Raw genomic sequence first — 18,537 nt, forward strand, 5'->3', positions numbered from 1 at the left:
GGAGTTTGGAGTGTGACTGTTTGAGGTTGTGGACAGGTGTCTTTTATACTGATAACAAGTTCAAACAGGTGCCATTAATACAGGTAAAGGGTGGAGGACAGAGGAGCCTCTTAAAAAAGAAGTTACAGGCCTGTGAGAGCCAGAAATCTTGCTTGTTTGTAGGTGACCAAATATTTTACTGAGGAATTTACCAATACATTTATTAAAAACCCTACAATGTGATTTTCTGGATATTTTTCTCATTTTGGCTCTCATAGTTGAAGTGTACCTATGATGAAAATTACAGGCCTCTCTCATCTTTTTAAGTGGGAGAACTTGCACAATTGGTGGCTGACTAAATACTTTTTTGCCCCACTGTAAGTTCACTTGCTGTTCTACATGGAAGAACATATCGGTTAGCCCAGCAACAATTTTGTTAGTTAACCAAGGGAAATTCTGTAGACAGATAATATATTGGCAATTTACTTTAAGGGATATTCACTGTCTTTTGAATACATTGCTAGAGGCATGTGGGTTAAATTAAAGCCTTGGTATAAAATGAATAATCAACTCTAGGGTCCATGCATTCCCTAAAAACATAAGAAACTCCATGGAATGTAAATGCTGCTCTTTAGGGTCAACTCATTATTTAATGAACTCAGAATGAATTGATGGTTTAAGAATAACGTACCAAAGTCTTCCTGCTCTTCATCAGTGTGACGGTGATTCCGTCGACAGTAACATAAAGTTTCTTCAGATAGGACACTCCAGCCAGACCTCGCTCCTCGTTCTTACCCTCCACAGAGAACCACGGACCTAAAACACAACAAATCCAGTGCTAGAACTTCAGAACCCATAGCCCAGTTAGAACCCATAGCCCAGTTAGAACTCCAGAAGCCATAGCCCAGTTAGAACTCCAGAACAGCATCATCTTGAGTTTACCGGTGTGGTTCTTGCAGGCCCTGGCCAGGGTATAAGTGCAGGTCCCCATGAAGGTGTAGAACTTATCATCAAAGGTGTTATAGTGGGGGTCTCCAGAGATCACACAGTCTTCAGAACCTGGGGTAGACAGGACAGATGTGGTCAACCCCCCCAAACTTTCCTGACCTGAAGGGACCGTTTTGACTTATTTCTAGAAGACTCTTACCGATTGGGTAGCAGTCCAGCTCTCCTCCCTGCACCTTACACTCGTGCATGGGGGGGCAGTCAGATGGATTACAGCTGATGAAAGGAGCGTTACAGACACACTTCATTTGACAGTTCTCCACGTACCACTCTTCACCAGGCTAGAGGAAGGAGGGGAGGGTTGTGTCAGTGTGGAGTCAACAGTCATATCAGACATGTCAAAGTCACCAGAATATTGGCATCCTGATGATATAGCAGTGTCCAGTACCTCATAGTATTGTCCATTGGAGTGTTTGCAGCCACAGGAGCTTTCTTTGACACACTTCCCAGCGCTGAGGATGTACCCAGAGTCGCACACGCATCCCTCTGAACAGGGCCTGTCACATCCCGTGGGAGGTTTGGTACAGGTGGGTTGGCACGGGGCGGCGCATGGTACATAGTGACTGTTGGCAGGGCATTTCAGAGCTGGAGAAATGGAGAGAATAGATGTTAGGACATCAGTTGCAAAAAACATATCTACTTTTATTTTAATAGGATCTTTTATATTAGGGATGCACTAGTACTAATATAAAACTGGTCAAAAATGTTGAAAACTAAAATATCAACCAAAGAGGGATCCTGGGCCATTTCTCCGACTACACGTTCTTCAACTATGCCAGGATGTGAAAGGTGTGGTCTTTAAGTGAATCAATAAAAGCATCTATATCAGTAAGGGAGCATTTGGCTTGATAACTTCACTGTAAAGGGATAGTCAGAACTATTCTTCAAGTAAGTAACTGGTTTCCAAATTTTTGCAGGATTCCCTTTACAATTAAACAGCTTGCTTCATAGATGTCTGACCTGGCTTTTCTAATTCATGATGTACATAGATTCCTAGGTTGGCTAAATGACTGACCATCAACATCTGAGTTTGAGGCATTATAATGGCCTTATAAACCTTTGAGAAAAAAACCACTTCAGATTCTGAAATAGCTGAAGTATATTATTTCTCAGTAGTAACTAGGTTTTATTGAACAGAATGATGCTAATAATAACAGTCTTTGGTGTTTAATCTTACATTATGGTCATTATCGTCATCTGTAACACATATTTCCACTCACGGCAGAAGGTGCTGTTCCTCCATGGTCCTAAGGAGACTCCTCGGTCCTGACATTCATTGACATACGACTCAATGGCTTCACACAGAATGGGCTTGGCACCTCCCAGTTCACACAGGTCAAACACACAGTCCTTGAAGAATTTCTGACACAGAACAAAACACAAACATTTCAGACATGTTTCAAAAACATACGTTTAAGTACTGTATTCTTGTTCACAGCATATCCCTGCATTAGCGTAAATACTCACATTGGGGTTGACCTTGGGGTGACAGACAGCAAAAGGTCCATTCTTGTCCAGTAGCATACCACAGTATCCAGAGCTCTCATACCGGTCCTGTTCTGCATAACTACAGTCTGGTGTGGTGACGTTGGGCGGCTTGTTACAACTGGAGGGAGATGAAGAGTGTATCAGTTGTGTTTGTGAGCGTGTGTGAATGTCTATGTGAATGACTGTAGTAGAATGACTCTTTACTTGGGATCTGTGACCCAGCTGTGTCCAAAGTCATTGGGGTTGGTGGTCAGAGAACCATCCGGTTTCCTAAAGTCATCGTTGGAGTTTCCATTGTAGTCTCCACACAGTCCACAAAGCTTGTCCTTGTAGCTGAAAACAGAAACACAGATTTTGTAATTTTTCTGTTTGTTTGGTGAGGTATTCTTCTGGATATTTTTTAGGGCATATGCTGTTGTGAACTTCTGTAAGGTCTCTGTGGTTTGGGAAGCTCTGACTCACTCTTTAATGACTTTGATGTCCATGTAGTGATTTCCATCGTATCTTACGGTGACACCAAAGTTCATGGCTACAGTATACAGAGTACCAGACAGTAGTACAGACACTCCTGGAGCTGGGGTCAGGGGGATGTTCACGTTGGTACTGTTCAACTAGAAGGAGAACATTGATATAGATTAGTGATTAGTCATTTTAAACAAACAATAGACTTCCTAAAGATGTCAGAGGGGACAATGAAAACCTCCTGAAGTTTTGGGGAGGTCCTCAAAACACTTGTTTCTTTGTTCAGTTTATATCTGTGTTTTGAACGTACATTGTGTAATTTATGCGGCAAGATGCACTGAATTAAAAGAGAATATTTTCATGTGTATTTTTATTCAAAAATGTCATCCTCATCTATTTCAGTCTCTCTGTCTGTCCACCAATCACTGTATTTTACCTGCACGACGCCTCCCTTGAGAATGGAGATTTTCACCCCGCGCACGTACACGTGCACGGCCTTCAGGTAAGAGATGGTCGGCTGGTTGTAGCGGTTCTCGTTGTCGGCGTGCACCTCAAAGTGAGGCACTGACGTGTCATTACAAGGTTCAGATATCAGATAGCTGCAGTTCCCCATGAAGTTGTAGTTCTTTCTGTCGAAGGTGGTGTAGTGAGGGTCACCAGACACTATACAGGTGGAAGTGTCTGAGGGGAAAGAAATGAATAAACTAATAAAGCAAATGAACATTTGATTAAAATCAGATAGCTAGGAATCAATTGCAGTTGATAAAACTGTTTAATGTCTTAAGGCTGTGGAGAAATTCAACGAGGTGGATAAGATTTGTAAGGTCCTAAAAAGTTATACCTAGCTGCTTATGGGTGAATAGTTATTTAACTATTATAATACTGACTGATTGAGACCATCCTTAAGGGTTTCCCAAGCATTCTCATAATAATAACCAGTAATACTGATTCTGATAACCTTTCAGTGTTTCTACCAGCGTGATAACTAAACCGCACCTTTAGGATAACAGGCTCCACTGCGGCATTCCTCTGTGGGAGAGCAGGAGTTGTCCACACAGTCAAGGGTGTAGTTACCAGCACAACGACACAGTTTGGAGCAGCCATCACCAAAGATGACCTCTCCTGGCTACAACAACAGAGATGGGAAATAAAGGAATAATTAACACTTACTAAGATGTATAACATGGTTTATTTGGGTAACGGTGTTTATGTAGTTTGTGCCAGTAATAGTTTTTTGTACATATATGTGACTAATGCAATGTCATTTTCCCTGTAATTGGATATTCTATTATCGCAGTGTGTCATTTATCACTTCAATTATCATAGTGTGTTGCATCTTGTATCGTACTAGCTATATTCAATTGGATATGCTGTATGTTTTAATAGGGAGAGACAGGGAACGGAAACAGGGGGTCTTTAGGGCCCTGGTGGGCATTTTATTAACAGTGATGAGGGGAGGTGGTGAGGGACAATTCCAACTCTAAAGCCCCTGTCATGGGAAGGCAGCTCCAGCACCCGTCATCTCCAGGCCATCTTCTTTCCTCCTTCTCCATCCTGCTACCTTCTCCAGCTCTTCTGTTCTTTTGGCCTTCGCCCCGAGCTGCTCCCTGGGAGCCCTTGAGTATTTCACCTGATGAGATCCTAAGGGGAGGCAGGTTGTAGGTGCGGGGCTGGCCCAGCTGGTAGCTTCTGGGAGCTACCAGCATTTTCTCTTGGGGGCGTTGGTGTGACTCTGATTTGTGGGGTGGGGGCGCATTTGTGCCAAAATAAGAACTGTATAATTCTGTATGTTTCATATGGTGTTTTATCATCACAAACATTCTAAACCGTACACTAATATAGCCAGATCATGTCATACCTCATAGTAGTCGCCTCCTTCCAGACAACCACAAGTTTCAGTACGGACGCAGCGTCTCCCTTTGAACACAAAGCCTGGCTTACAGAAACAAGCGCTGATACAGGAACCACTGCAGTTAGTAGAGGGTTCCTTACAGCTGGGAATGCAGGCTGGGCCACACTCTATGTACTCAGCATTGGGAGGGCACTTCACTGGAAGGGGACAAGAAGGGGAGAAAAATGAATGACAGGAAACATTTACGAATTAGGTTTCGTGAAAAAGAAGGGGAATGGAAAGCAGCAAGAGGAAGATGAGGGAGATTCAGGACAAATGTCCGAAGGTGGTTACTGATTCCAGTTGGGAGAACACAACCCTTAATTAGTGTTCTCACCTGGTGGTTCTGGGGTCGTGGGTTTGGGGGTTGGGGGTTTGGGTGTAGTTGGTCTTGATGTTGTCGGTTTGGGTGTAGTTGGGATTGGAGCTGAAATAACCAACGAAAGCATGGGCAAAATGTAATTCCAATTCCAGCCGTTCAGATAAACTCTTGAGCCTGTCGGTTTCCTCCAAATCACAGGATTTCAATGATTAAATCACGCGCTGCGTTAGCCCAGAGGACAGCATGTTCCTTACCAGTGCAGGCTTTGATGCAGACAGCATCTATAGCAATGTCCGTCGCAGGGGTCTCACCATAAAAGCCCACAATCACAAACTGAAACACAGACACACACACAAGAAACACACGCTCACCTAAACAACGAAAACATTAGCTCGTCATGTGTGTTTGTTGGAAGAGGAATACCTGCTACCTGTATGTTAGATGAACCAAGGTAGCGGATCTCTGCAGGCTTCCAGCCCTGTCCCTGGTTCCCTGTCAGGGAGAAGATGGGGGCTCCGAGACTTCCTCCTGGGGGCAGAAGTGATGTTAAGAGTTAGACCGGAGACAGGCTGGTTAACGCGTAAAGATACCCCCCCCCCCCACCCCACACTTAGCTCTTGTGTTTTACCTGCCGTCACAGCGTGAACTTCAAGCTTCATTCTGGTGGCTGTTCCCCACATGTAGTAATGGAAGCTGAGCTCCAGACATCCGGTCGAGGCAACGGAGGGGCTCCACAGCTGAACATTCTCTTCAGGGACAGTGTACTCAGAGTCCATCAGCAGATAGGAGCCCACTGTAGAGAGAAGGAACCGGAAATGACATGGTCGGCCAACATCTACAGTGGATTCACAACCAGACCTGACACCGCCCAGTAGTACTCACGCCCTGGTGTGGAGAAATCATCATTAGGACCAGTGTCAGGGGTGTTAGTTGGTCCATTGTTTTGCTCCCAGCCAAAAAGATCAGGATTCGCAGGTACTTTGGCATCCCACCCACATAGGTTGCCAATGGTGTCAAAGTCGCAACCAGTTAGACAGGCTGTAGAAAGACATGAGATTCATCAATTAAAATGTATTGACAGAGAAAGACTGGGAGGAGAGAGGTTTTCCAAAGTGTTTACTAAAATCAGGCAAGTCAATTCATGAGAACAGTTACTTATGACTAGAGAGATGGAAAGGGGGAGAGACAAATGGGGGGGTGGGGGGGGGCAACCTGGAAAACTGAGTGAAGACATTCGTACCTGGACAAGCTCCGTCACTGATGACAATGTTATCCAGGGCTGTGTCACATGACCCGCTGGTTCCTCGCTGTGCCTCAAATACAATCTGTTGACAGAGTTAACGTGTCAGCAACATAATTCCAATTGAGAATACAGAACTAAACCCCAGTGTTGTAGCCGACCGATGAAACGCTCAGCAGAGAGGGGAAGAACAACAAAACCAAGGCCAGTACGGATTAGATGCACTGGCTGATCTTGTTGGTCTTTTTTCAATAACACACTCACGGTTAGGGTCTGTTCCGTGGGTTTGGCCACAGTGATGGAGGCTCCAAGCCAGGAAGGGCTCTGTATTCCCCTTTTCTCCCAGACTTTCTCTTCAGAGCTGGGCCGCTTGGCTAGCACACGCAAGTAGTTGTTGCTGTCATAGCCGTACATGTAGTAGCGGAACTGGACACAGATCTGGGATGAGGTGGATGTGAGGGCGGGGCTGAGGAGACGAGCCTTCTGCCCGTTGGATACGTTGTCACCTTCATGGTAGATGTAGTAACCCTCTGGGGGAAGAGAGAGTCAGACGCAGTCGGAGACAGAGAGAGATGGAGAGACAGAGTAGAGACAGTGAGAGAGAGAAAGAGAGACAGAGAGCGTGACAGAGAAAATGAGAGTATTAAATATATATTGACAGAGCAAGGAGCAAGAAAGAGAGAATAAAGAGAGTTAAAGAGAGAGAGGCAAAGACTGAGAGGTTACGCAAATCAGAATCAGATAAGAAGTGCGGGGTGTGGAGAATTGATGTACATTGCGGTGGCGTCCCAAAACTCACCCTATTCCCTAAATAGGAGGAAACGCTACTCACTTCCATTGGGGTAGTCACCATCGGGCCCCGTTCCTTCTGAAGGGGTGGCGCCTTTATTTCTCGTCCAATCACTGTAATCCGTGCTGCTATCCTGCTTGAACTGACAGAATGGCGAGCTGTCCTGGTTGAAGTCACAGGAGGTCAGTACAGCTGTGAGACGGAGAGGAACGAAAGAGGGGCAGGAAAGGAAGAGTGTGTGAGGACACGAAAGACGATCTCTGACACCTTCGAACACAAAATAACAAAGGCGTAATCTCAACTGCGCATAAAATGTGAATACGTGTAGAATGTATGTTGAAGTATGTTGACATAACCAATAAGGCATTTAGAATATGTTGATGCTCGCTTAGTGATTCCTATTATTGCACTTATATAACCCTTTAATCAGTCACTATATGGCCGGCCATGTTTTTATAGGAAGGGTGTGGGTTCATGTATGTGTGTGTAGAATTTATGGTGATGTGTAAGTGGTTTGTGTGGTGACTGTTTTGAGTTGTACAGGGAAGGCGATGTACAGGTGTAGGATGATAAGACTAAATGGCGGAAAGTCCTTCACCTTAAGGACATCGTAAAAACTGGCGTCGGTCTCAAATAGCACCCTTTTACCTCATAGTGCACTTCTTCTGACTAGGGTTCATTTGCTGTTGTTGAAAGTAGTGCATAACATGGGCTAGCGGAGTGTGCCACTTTGGGACTGGATCACATGGCTGGGTGGTACTGACTGAGCCTTTTGACCGACTGAGCTGCTGATAAAGTAACCTCTGTGTTGTTGATAATATCAGCGTTGTGTACGACATTAGGATTGTCTATTAATATGGAAAGCTTACCAGCATCATTCACTTCTCTTTTGTAGCTGTGTAAAAAAAAAAAAAATTAAAAGTGAATACAGTTAACGATGAATCAAGATCTGTCTGCTATAATAATCTTTTGTTCTATTTAAACAGTAGCACTTCACATAGTATTAGATTATTCGTTTATTTCCTAAATGCTACATACAAATTGTTTTACAAAATTACAAAATTTGGAGTTAATCCTCCATAATTCTCCCTGAATTTATATCAAATTAAAGATTTCAAAGAAATCCCTGAACAAAACCATGCCACGATGAAACTGTGTCAAAATACAAAAAGTTTTTCTAAACAATGAAAATGTATTTACCAAAATAGTGGAAATAAATAAACAGTGTTTTTTAAAAAAAAACATTTGATTCTATATGAAAAATAAAACAATAACTTCATATAAGCCATAGATACCAGAATACAAACCATTGACAGAAACTTGAAATTCTGTTAAAAATTCAACTATTCACAAACCCTATCCTCAATCCCCAAGAAAATTACACACACGTAAAGTATACAGTGAAGTTCCTACTTTGTTGGTCAAATATTAAAAGCACTGTCTGAGTGATACCTAATGATTTATCAGTGAAAAATATAACATGATGAAAAAGTAAAATTCAAAGCCAAAAATCCATTGATTAACAAACATAATACTAGGATTTTTCAATTAAACCTTAGCACTTGTTTCTGGACCAATATTCACGTCTGTGTTTAACTCACCCTTCTGTGCTATCCACTGCACTGTACCCACATATCCACAGGAGCAGACCTATACTTTTTAATTTCCCCATGGCTAACTCAAGTTAGCAGGCTAACGCACAGCGTTAGCAGGGAACAAGAACAAACCAAGGGATAACAGCCCTTTTATAGACCTGCCAATGGAATGGGGGGTTAAAGAGGGTGAAAAGGGAAGGAGAATGTACAGGTGGGGAGGAGATAGGCATGTGAGGAGTGTTGGAGGGTGGAGGAAAGGTAACCCAGCTGTATTGGAAATCACCAGGCCATGTCTCATGGTACGGAGGATCTTGCATTGTACATTGCAAAACAACCAACCAAGGCAGTGAATGAGTAACAGCCAATGATATGGCATGGGTGCGTTTGGTAGTTTGCCATTTTTGGAGAAAAGTAGTATATACACGGATAGATTTTGCCAAGAGGACAATTCAGATAAGCAGATACTGTAGACAACAACCTGTTATTGTAGACCTGACGATTAATCTTCCATGAATTTGTTGTGTTCAACTAAAATGCAGGAGAATAATAACAAGTAATCGGATAACAACAGAACAAATCTGTTCTGTCTACCACAACGTTTTTCATTGGTTCACAAATCTGTTCTGTCAACAATGCAGTTTTTCACTGGTCTACTTCATTACTGGCGTGTAATGCTTTGTAAAACATTCAGATTTTCTTCTTCGTGTTTCATTTCCACAGTAGATACCTAAAACTAAATTTAAATCCTGTAGACATCCTAAACCCTTATTTTTTGTGGTAGGCATGTAATGATTTTTTTAATGCCAGCCAGAGGGGTTCCAGGCCTACCCCTCCTCCTGAGGGGTAGGCCTGCTTTTTTGGGAACTTCATTCTGAGTTCAGACTGGGAATCACTGCTCCGTCACTACAGAACAGTTTCACCCAGAAGGCCGCTGATAAGAGGTTTTACAAGAGGTCATAAAGAGGTGCTGCCGAATGTCAAGATCAGTAAGACATTTATGTCATGTTCCATCTCTGTCCATTTGTCTATGTTTTTACATTGCTTCCTGGCTGCGTTAACACAGGCAGCCCAATTCTGATTGGTTTTCAGATCAGTTACATCAGATTTGTTTCAGGACTTGTTTGATTGGCAAAAAGATCTGAATAAATGTAGATAAATTATTTTTGTCTTTGGGATCTGCCAAGCGATTAGTTACATCTCCAATTGCTTCTCCTTATTTTTATCTTTTAATATCCTGTCTCCCTCTCTTTCTCAGGAAGCACATTACCCACTATGCCAATAGTCTCGTTTATGCTCTTGTCATTTTCTCAATTTCTCTCTCTGTGCGACTCCATCATAATGCCAGTCGGCTACTCGTCTCTCAATATTGTTTTTATCTCTCTTTAAATCTTAGTTTCTCTCCATGCTGTCTGTAATCTACTGAACTGCTACCCACCTTAAAGTATCTGTTGTTCAAACACCGCTTCGAAGCTCTCTGGCTGCCTTTAAAACACCATGTCCATCATCACCCCCTTTTAAAAAAAGTTTAATCTACCACACTATTCATCTAGAAAAGCCTGATCTTTTAGGCCTTCATACATTTTATTTATGCTCTAAAGGAAACGTCAGCTATCATTTTGACTCTAGGTCCATATAAATTCAGCTAATTTATTGTTTTTTTAAACAGTTTCTTTCTCCAAACACTGAAATATGTAAGTTTCCTTTAATTAGCCATTTTAGAAAATTTCAGCAAGATGTACCCACTGCTAACTAGGTATCACGGCATTTATTTTAAATGCTTGTGACATTAAGACTACAAGACACAAGTGACAACCCATACACGGTAAGTTATGCATTTTTACAATGATATACTTTGTGTAAAAACATTCATATCTTAACTTGTATCTAAGCTATTCAAAAAGGTAGCGTAGGAGTATCCTGACAAACTATTAATACATAATCTAATGGGCATCCACACCCTGTCTATCTCTTGTACATACATATACACCTATAACTAAAACTGTCTAAAGCAAGCATGTGCTATGGCATGCACTCATGCAAGGTAGATAAGGGATTTAAACAAAATAAAGTAACACATTCTATTTTCTTTTGCTCTTTTTTGTTGTTGTTGATGGTTTTGTATAATTATTGGCCACATTTCTAACTTTGGTCAAGGACGTACATTCAGTAATAATTAATAAAAGGGTACATCTTGAATATCTGCTGAGTTTCAAAATTTAGATAGTATTTACTTAATGCTCAATTGCCTCTTCAAATATTGTTTAATCTTTAATGGCTAAGTGCTTAGCCATTGATGGTTTTTCATCAGAATGGCTGAATACTGTATGTCAGCCACTATAGCTGGCATGTGTGTTACCATAGCAATATCAAACTGAAATGGTTTTATGTCAATCTTTATAGCCAGTTATAAACGCCTTGTATATCCTCATGTTTACATCATTGACCAGCATCTCAATCATACCTGGGTTCAAAAACTATATGAAATCTTTTAAATTCACTTACTGTTATTAGCTCCGGCCTTGGGGAAAGCTGGATGGGATAGTTAGTTGTTTTTATATATTTTGGCTGACTTTTGTATTTCTCACCGCACACTAAGTTCCCTCCCAGGATATCAAGTCTATTTGAATTGAATAAAGCCAAGGAAGCTCAATCGCAGATTGCATATTTCATATTTCAAATAGCATTTAAGCCCAGGTCTGAATTATGTACTATAAGAATGGTATCTTAGCAACACAAAGGAAAAGATTTGTGTCAAAGGTCATTCTCAGTTTGGAACAGTGATCTTTGTACATCAAGATATCCTAGATTGGAGAGGGACTGGGTGTGGTTCAGTTTGGACATAACAATGTCATGGCAAAGAGCACACCATCATTAACCATTTTTAGGTGAAAATGCAGTCTGAATATCATGAATGCCCAGACACACACAGTGCACGTATCTTAATCAACTTGTGTACCCCCCCACCCCCACCACCCGAAAAGAAAATGCACTTCACTTTGATTTCTCTGGCACTGACTTTGCCATCTAATGGCTTCGGTGAAGGAAAGGGTATTTATTATGATTGTCAGATGTTGTTTTTCCAAGACAACTTAAGAAGCTGAGGCCATGGTCCTCAGTCGGAAAAGGGTGGCTTGCCCACTTCAGGTTGGTGGAGAGTGCCTGCCTCAAGTGGAGGAGTTTAAGTATCTAGGGGTCTTGTTCACGAGTGAGGGAAGGATGGAACGGGAGATTGACAGACGGATCGGTGCAGCTTCTGCAGTAATGCAGTCGATGTATCGGTCTGTCGTGGTGAAGAAAGAGCTGAGCCGCAAGGCGAAGCTCTCGATTTACCAGTCAATCTACGTTCCTACTCTCACCTATGGTCATGAGCTTTGGGTCATGACCGAAAGGACAAGATCCCGGATACAGGCGGCCGAAATGAGCTTTCTCCGCAGGGTGGCCGGGCGATCCCTTAGAGATAGGGTGAGAAGCTCGGTCACCCGGGAGGAGCTCAGAGTAGAGCCGCTGCTCCTCCACATCGAGAGGGGTCAGCTGAGGTGGCTTGGGCATCTTTTTCGGATGCCTCCGGAACGCCTTCCTGGGAAGGTGTTCCGGTCCCGTCCCACCGGGAAGAGACCCCGGGGAAGACCTAGGACACGCTGGAGGGACTATGTCTCCCGGCTGGCCTGGGAACGCCTCGGTGTCCCCCCGGAAGAGCTAGAGGAAGTGTCTGGGGAGAGGGAAGTCTGGGCATCCCTGCTTAGACTGCTGCCCCCGCGACCCGGCCCCGGATAAAGCGGGAGAAGATGGATGGATGGATGGAACTTAAGAAGAATGCACTTATTTTAAGTCCCTCTGGATAAGAGCGTCTGCTGAATTACAAAAATGGAAATGTAACTTCCTGAATTGATTGACTGATATATTGAATGATGTTGGAAATTGTTTGGACATCAGAATGTGTGTTTGATTTTGCCAAGCCCTTTGTCATAATCGGCTGTGTTTGTGTGTTGATGATTTCAGAAGCATTTAACCACACAGTTAAAGAGGCAGTGGGTGGAATTCTGCCGTTACTGAATTTGAACAATAGCACGACTTGATGTCCTCTACCAAATGAGGTACACGTCAGTACCAACTTATAGATGGACTGTCAGGAACATTTCACTGGTGAATATATCAGGTACTACAAACCATTTTGTAGGACAAAAATATTTTTAACATTTGCTTAAAACAATAACTGTAGATATCTTCTGGTCAATTATGCTTGAACGTATGCTAGTAGTACAGTACAAATTGTACATATGCCCCCTTTAATTCATTTTATTCTTCCAGTAGAATTCAAATGTAATAATTCTATAGTTTTCCTCCAGACTGAATTAATCACAGTTGTTTCATCGAGTTGACCTCAATCTTGCCACCTTGATATATGATATAAGTAGATATAGTGGACGTAGATGATTGGGAACTCCATTGCTTTACATTGACTGTAGTGAATCGATACCTTTCCTAATTCAATGGTATATACTATAAAGCTGTGTTTTTTATATATATATATATATATATATATTTTTTTTTATTTTTTATTTTTTTTATATATATTAAGACTATATGTTGCTTTGGGTATCAGAGTCTGCTAAATGGCACACAGTATGTCAATGTAACTGATATGGAATGAACACTGTATGGCAGTGATGAAATAGAAATACTATTCTATACCATTAATGTGCAATTACCGATAAAGGAAGGGACATTGATGAGATTGATGTTGAAGAGAAAGGACAAGGGTAGCAACAAATAAAAAAAAGAATTGAATGTGAGTCACTTTATGGACTGTTTAGAAATGGGTCTGTTAGGATTTCTTCATAGTTCTAATCAGGTTTGGATTCATAAACAGGTCTATAAAAAGTGTGCTTATTTTGGGCTCTAGCCAATACTGTTCCTTAGTTCAGATGCCATACAAGATAACAGCGCAATTCCAGAAGGCGGAATTAGAATCACAATTGCATTGATTCGCAAATGAAATGTACATATACTCAGACATTTCCTTGGTTTAATGGTACTGCATGAAAGTGGAGCTTTTAGTTTATAAATCTCTGAATGGTTTAGGACCCGAATACATTTCTAATATTTTTGAAGAATATAAACCGAGCCGGGCTCTTAGATCCATGAACACAGGACAGCTAGTAGAGCCCAGAGTCCAAACTAAACATGGAGAAGCTGCGTTTAGCAGTTATGCTGCACACAACTGGAATAAACTACCAAAAGATCTTAGACGTGCCCCAAACGTATACATTTTTAAATCCAGGTTAAAAACACTTCTCTTTTCACATGCCTATGACTGAGCACTTAAACTTAACCACACTGTTTAGCCTTATAGCTTCCTATGTTTGTATCCCGATTTTATTCATTTTATATTTTCTTATTCTATTTTTCTGATGTTTTCATTTGAGTATTTGTTTTTATGTTATTGTATTGTAATATTTTTTCTTTTTCTTTGTAAAGCACATTGAATTGCTTCGATGTATGAATTGTGCTATATAAATAAACTTGCTTGCTTGCTTACAGATCCGTTGCCCTGACCTCTGTGGTTATGAAGTCATTTGAGTGCTGTCCCACCTCAAGACCTTCACTGACCCTCTACTAGACCCACTGCAGTTTGCCTACAGTTCCAACAGGTCTGTGGACGACGTGGTCAACATTGCTCTTCACTTCATCCTCCAGCATCTGGTTTCCCCTGGAATCTATGCCAGAATCCTGTTTGTGGACTTCAGTTCTGCATTCAGCACCATAATTCCCGCTTTGCTCCAGGATAAGCTATTTCAAATGGGAGTGCCCGAGTCCACATGCAGGTGAATAAACAGCCTTCCTGTCCAACAGGAGGCAGCATGTGAGGCTGGGGAAGCACCGATCCGACCCCCTGACAATCAGCACCGGCTCCCCTCCAAGGCTGTGTCCTGTCCCCCCTATTCTTCTCACTATATACCAACAGCTGCACCTCCAGTCACCCCTCTGTCAAACTCATCAAGTTTGCGGATGTCACCACCCTCATCTGACTTATTTCAGATGGAGACGAGTTCACCTACAGGCAAGAGATCCTGGTATCCTGGTGCAGTCAGAACATTTTGGAGCTCAAAACCCTAAAGACAGTGGAGATGACAGTGGACTTTAGGAGGAACCCAGCTGTCCTTCCCCCCCATTGCCCTGGATGGCTCCCCAATCGTTTGGATGGCTCCTTTTGCTTGAACATGAACATGCACCCGGAGGCAAACTGAGTATAGCCTGCTCCCCACATACACACACAACCATCAAATAGACAAATCTATGATCCCTCCCCACATACACAGACACACACACACACATACACACACAACCATCAAATAGACAAATCTATGACCCCTCCCCACATACACACACAACCATAAAATAGACATATCTATAACCCCTCCCACAAACACACACAACCCTCAACTGGACAAATGTATAACCCCTCCCACATACACACACAACCCTCAACTGGACAAATGTATAACCCCTCCCACATACACACACAACCCTCAACTGGGCAATTCTTGCACCTTACGTATTTCTTTTAGTATATTTTTGGTAATTTATTAATTAATAAATTTAAACTATAAAAATAAACAGACCATAACAAATTCCTAGTTTGTTGTGAAACTTACTTGGCAATAAAACTCTTCCTGATTCCCATTCTGACTACACAAGTGCAGTGAGGGTGGATTTTATGCATTCATTTACAGTGACTTGCATTTTTGTACACATTTACAGCTCAACAGTTCAATATAGATTCAACATAGGCTCGAGAAGCTGGTCAGGAAGGCTAGTGTCGTTACTGGAGCATGACTTGACAGTATGGAGGCAGTGCTAGAGACGAGGATGAGGGGAAAGATTAACTCCATCTTAGACAACCCATCCCATCCCTCACTACGATGAGCTGAGGAGCGCCTTCTGCCACTAGCTGACCACCCCCAGGTGCAGAAAGGAGCGCATTATGACTTCCAGAAGGAGTGTATTGACATTATTGAATTTAAAGTTTACAGTGAGTAGTGGTCTTGACATGGCTAGTCTTGTTGGTCTTTGTGGGGTACGATGCTGGGTTGAAGAGGGTCACAGTATGGGGACGGAAAATGTCTGGTGGCTGTGTTTACTGGTCCTAAAGGTTGCAGTTAACCTCTTCAATGGGCAGCTGCAGACTCGAACCTGATGGTGATGCAGGAGGTAAGAATTCTATCTGGTAGTGTGTCATGTGAGATATTGTCCACTTCTGATCCGTGGACAAAATCATGAAACTGCAAAGATGCTACTTTCTGTACATTTTACTGCTTTCTCAATGGGAAAATGGTTAACACAGTCTTTTGTGGTAAGCTTCAGAGGAGGCGGGCAAGAAAATGATTAACAGCCTACCATTGGTCTTCCCAACCCAAAACAGTCTGTACATCTTCCAATCAAATGTGTGTATTCTATATTTTATCCTTTTATGGTGCTGTATAGTGTCCACTCAGTCTAACCATGGGTCTTATGACAGTCACATGCAGGTTTAGAGTTCTTAACTCTGCACACACACACACACACACACACACACACACACATACCGTACAAATGAGACTTTTAGTGGGCCCCATCAGTGATGGCAACCAGATGTTGTACCTCTTTTCCCTTGAGCAGTTTCAGTCAATACTCTTATGCATTGTATAAAGATTTCTTTCATTACTTTTCATTACCATAATATGACAGGCATAAGGAGATGAGCACATTTGTTGAAGTTAGACATACATATTTCTCTTCTAGCATTGTATACCCCCCCACGACTGGTGTGTAATGTGTGAAAAGAAACCGCAACAGAACCTAGAGGCACTACTGAAATAATGTACAGCTTGACCTCTAGTTACTGTTTTAGTAATGTACCTAAATACATGTTACAGGCACCCAAAATAAGCACTGGCACCTTTAGTCCAACTCTAGCACTGAACCAGATATATGTCAAACTTTGATGAATAAGGTAAACCTTTAACTTTGGTTTATTTAAAGGGACACTGTAGAATCCTGCTCCTAATGTTTACAAGTCTGAACTTTAACAGTAACTTGACTTGTCTCTTCTTCCAATACCGAACGAGACTTGAATAGTATTACCTAGTTCTGGGTGGTTTAGGGTGGGGGATAGTACTGAGAGTGTTTAAAGTGACTACGAGGAGACCACAGGTCAATGCAAACTGATAGGCTTACCAGTGAGGAAATATAACTGGGGAATATCACAAGCACAAGAAAAACATTTTTGAAAGATTAACTTAAAACATGAACATTCTTCCGGTAATTTATGTTTGTATGCTCATAGTAGTACAGTAAAAATCTTACATATGACCTCTGACTATGGGGATATCAAACGCCACTGTATCACCAAAGAACACTAGTTTGCATCATAGACTGTATATAAAAGGTTTGCATGCATAATTCAGCTCAGCAGTGCCATCTAGAGACATGAAGAGGTCTTACCGGAAGTTTCACTCTAGTTTTAGTTGTTCAAAAATGACAAACCGTTTTATTCAGTGAATAAAAGTAAGTTGATATTTTAATCACATATGCCAGTTTAGGGTTCAAACAACAATTTGAAATGTACTGAGAAGGCCCAAATAAAGTTTTGGGAAACCCTGAAATAAATTTGATGAAAGGAATTTTGACAAGCAATTACAACTAGTAGCCTACTGTACATCGGAAACACGTTTAAGTATACATTGTCGAAGTATTCCTTTATACATTATTATTAGGCACGTTTTAAATGCTATTGTAATCAGCTATCGAAAATGATAGCAAACGATCATAATAACGACAATTACACAAATTAACTAGATCACACGGATCATACATTTCAATTTATAAATATACTGATATACATAATGTGATATATCAGTACATCATGGGTAATATCACAGCTGCGATGGCCGAGTGGTTAAGGCGTTGGACTTGAAATCCAATGGGATCTTCCCGCGCAGGTTCGAACCCTGCTCGCAGCGTGTGCTTGGATGCTTTTTGCGGAAGACAAAATACTTCATGAATGTTGTTTCTATCCACCACATTCTACGTACGCTTCGTTATATACTGAATAACCTTGAGTGGAAGTCAGTAATCTCAGTTTATGTGATCTATTTTCACCAAAACTACGTGATAGAGAATAATGAGACCATTGTCTCCAAAATCGAAGAGGAATCCCGCTGGATACCATGACATAACTCACGTTGCGCAATTTTACAAGAAAGTAAAGACGTTTCTATTTAGGGTATAGAATAGCAGCATATATGGAGCCAATTGCAAAAGGCACCGCTGGGATTCGAACCCAGGATCTCCTGTTTACTAGACAGGCGCTTTAACCAACTAAGCCACGGCGCCTCAGCGTGGCGCGAATAGTGTACGACAATAAAAGCGTAAATTACACATTCATTTTCTTTGCAATGTAATCAATACATATTAGTAATTAAATACGATAAAAAAATTTTTTTTTAAAGTAATCAGTGCTTTTTCTAAAGAAGCTTTCAGGTCTGTCGCACCTGCCTCGATTCTTCGTTCCCCACTGCCTCGACCTAATTACTATCTTGTAAATTAAATCAAATTTCTTCCAGATGGGGGCAGTGTAGTAATTTAAAACGTTCATTCTACTCGTGAGTTGTAACTATCCCTGTCTCCGTAATTTATATCTGACTCTATCTGTCTCACACAGACCAACACACGCATACGTTTGTTTTTCTATCCTTGCAGGGACAAGAATATCAGAAATTCCCT

General features: G+C 41.7%; 1 protein-coding gene and 2 non-coding genes across 4 annotated transcripts in view; 1 reads left to right on the forward strand and 2 right to left on the reverse strand.

Moving 5' to 3' along the window:
* Positions 1–8,894, reverse strand: part of zanl (zonadhesin, like) — a 66,062-nt gene extending 57,168 nt beyond the window's left edge. For both annotated transcript variants that reach the window (XM_034290683.1, XM_034290682.1), the window contains exons 1-21: positions 8,779–8,894; positions 8,047–8,072; positions 7,220–7,369; positions 6,652–6,917; positions 6,388–6,472; positions 6,030–6,185; positions 5,776–5,940; positions 5,578–5,675; positions 5,402–5,480; positions 5,163–5,252; positions 4,793–4,983; positions 3,931–4,060; positions 3,371–3,615; positions 2,935–3,083; positions 2,677–2,805; positions 2,452–2,590; positions 2,205–2,346; positions 1,373–1,569; positions 1,127–1,265; positions 922–1,038; positions 671–795 (exon numbers count right to left, since the gene is read on the reverse strand). In XM_034290683.1, coding sequence (XP_034146574.1) covers positions 671–795; positions 922–1,038; positions 1,127–1,265; positions 1,373–1,569; positions 2,205–2,346; positions 2,452–2,590; positions 2,677–2,805; positions 2,935–3,083; positions 3,371–3,615; positions 3,931–4,060; positions 4,793–4,983; positions 5,163–5,252; positions 5,402–5,480; positions 5,578–5,675; positions 5,776–5,940; positions 6,030–6,185; positions 6,388–6,472; positions 6,652–6,917; positions 7,220–7,369; positions 8,047–8,072; positions 8,779–8,849 — 2,889 coding nt within the window. In that variant the 5' untranslated portion in view covers positions 8,850–8,894. The remainder of the gene's footprint in view (positions 1–670; positions 796–921; positions 1,039–1,126; positions 1,266–1,372; positions 1,570–2,204; positions 2,347–2,451; positions 2,591–2,676; positions 2,806–2,934; positions 3,084–3,370; positions 3,616–3,930; positions 4,061–4,792; positions 4,984–5,162; positions 5,253–5,401; positions 5,481–5,577; positions 5,676–5,775; positions 5,941–6,029; positions 6,186–6,387; positions 6,473–6,651; positions 6,918–7,219; positions 7,370–8,046; positions 8,073–8,778) is intronic.
* Positions 8,895–17,692: 8,798 nt separating this feature from the next.
* Positions 17,693–17,774, forward strand: trnas-uga. The gene has a single exon. It is a non-coding gene; the product is annotated as a tRNA-Ser (tRNA).
* A 299-nt stretch (positions 17,775–18,073) lies between these two features.
* trnat-agu lies at positions 18,074–18,147 on the reverse strand. Its single transcript has one exon. It is a non-coding gene; the product is annotated as a tRNA-Thr (tRNA).
* Positions 18,148–18,537: the final 390 nt, after the last annotated feature.

This window comes from Esox lucius, chromosome 24 (assembly GCF_011004845.1).
Source record: "Esox lucius isolate fEsoLuc1 chromosome 24, fEsoLuc1.pri, whole genome shotgun sequence".
NCBI lineage: Eukaryota > Metazoa > Chordata > Actinopteri > Esociformes > Esocidae > Esox > Esox lucius.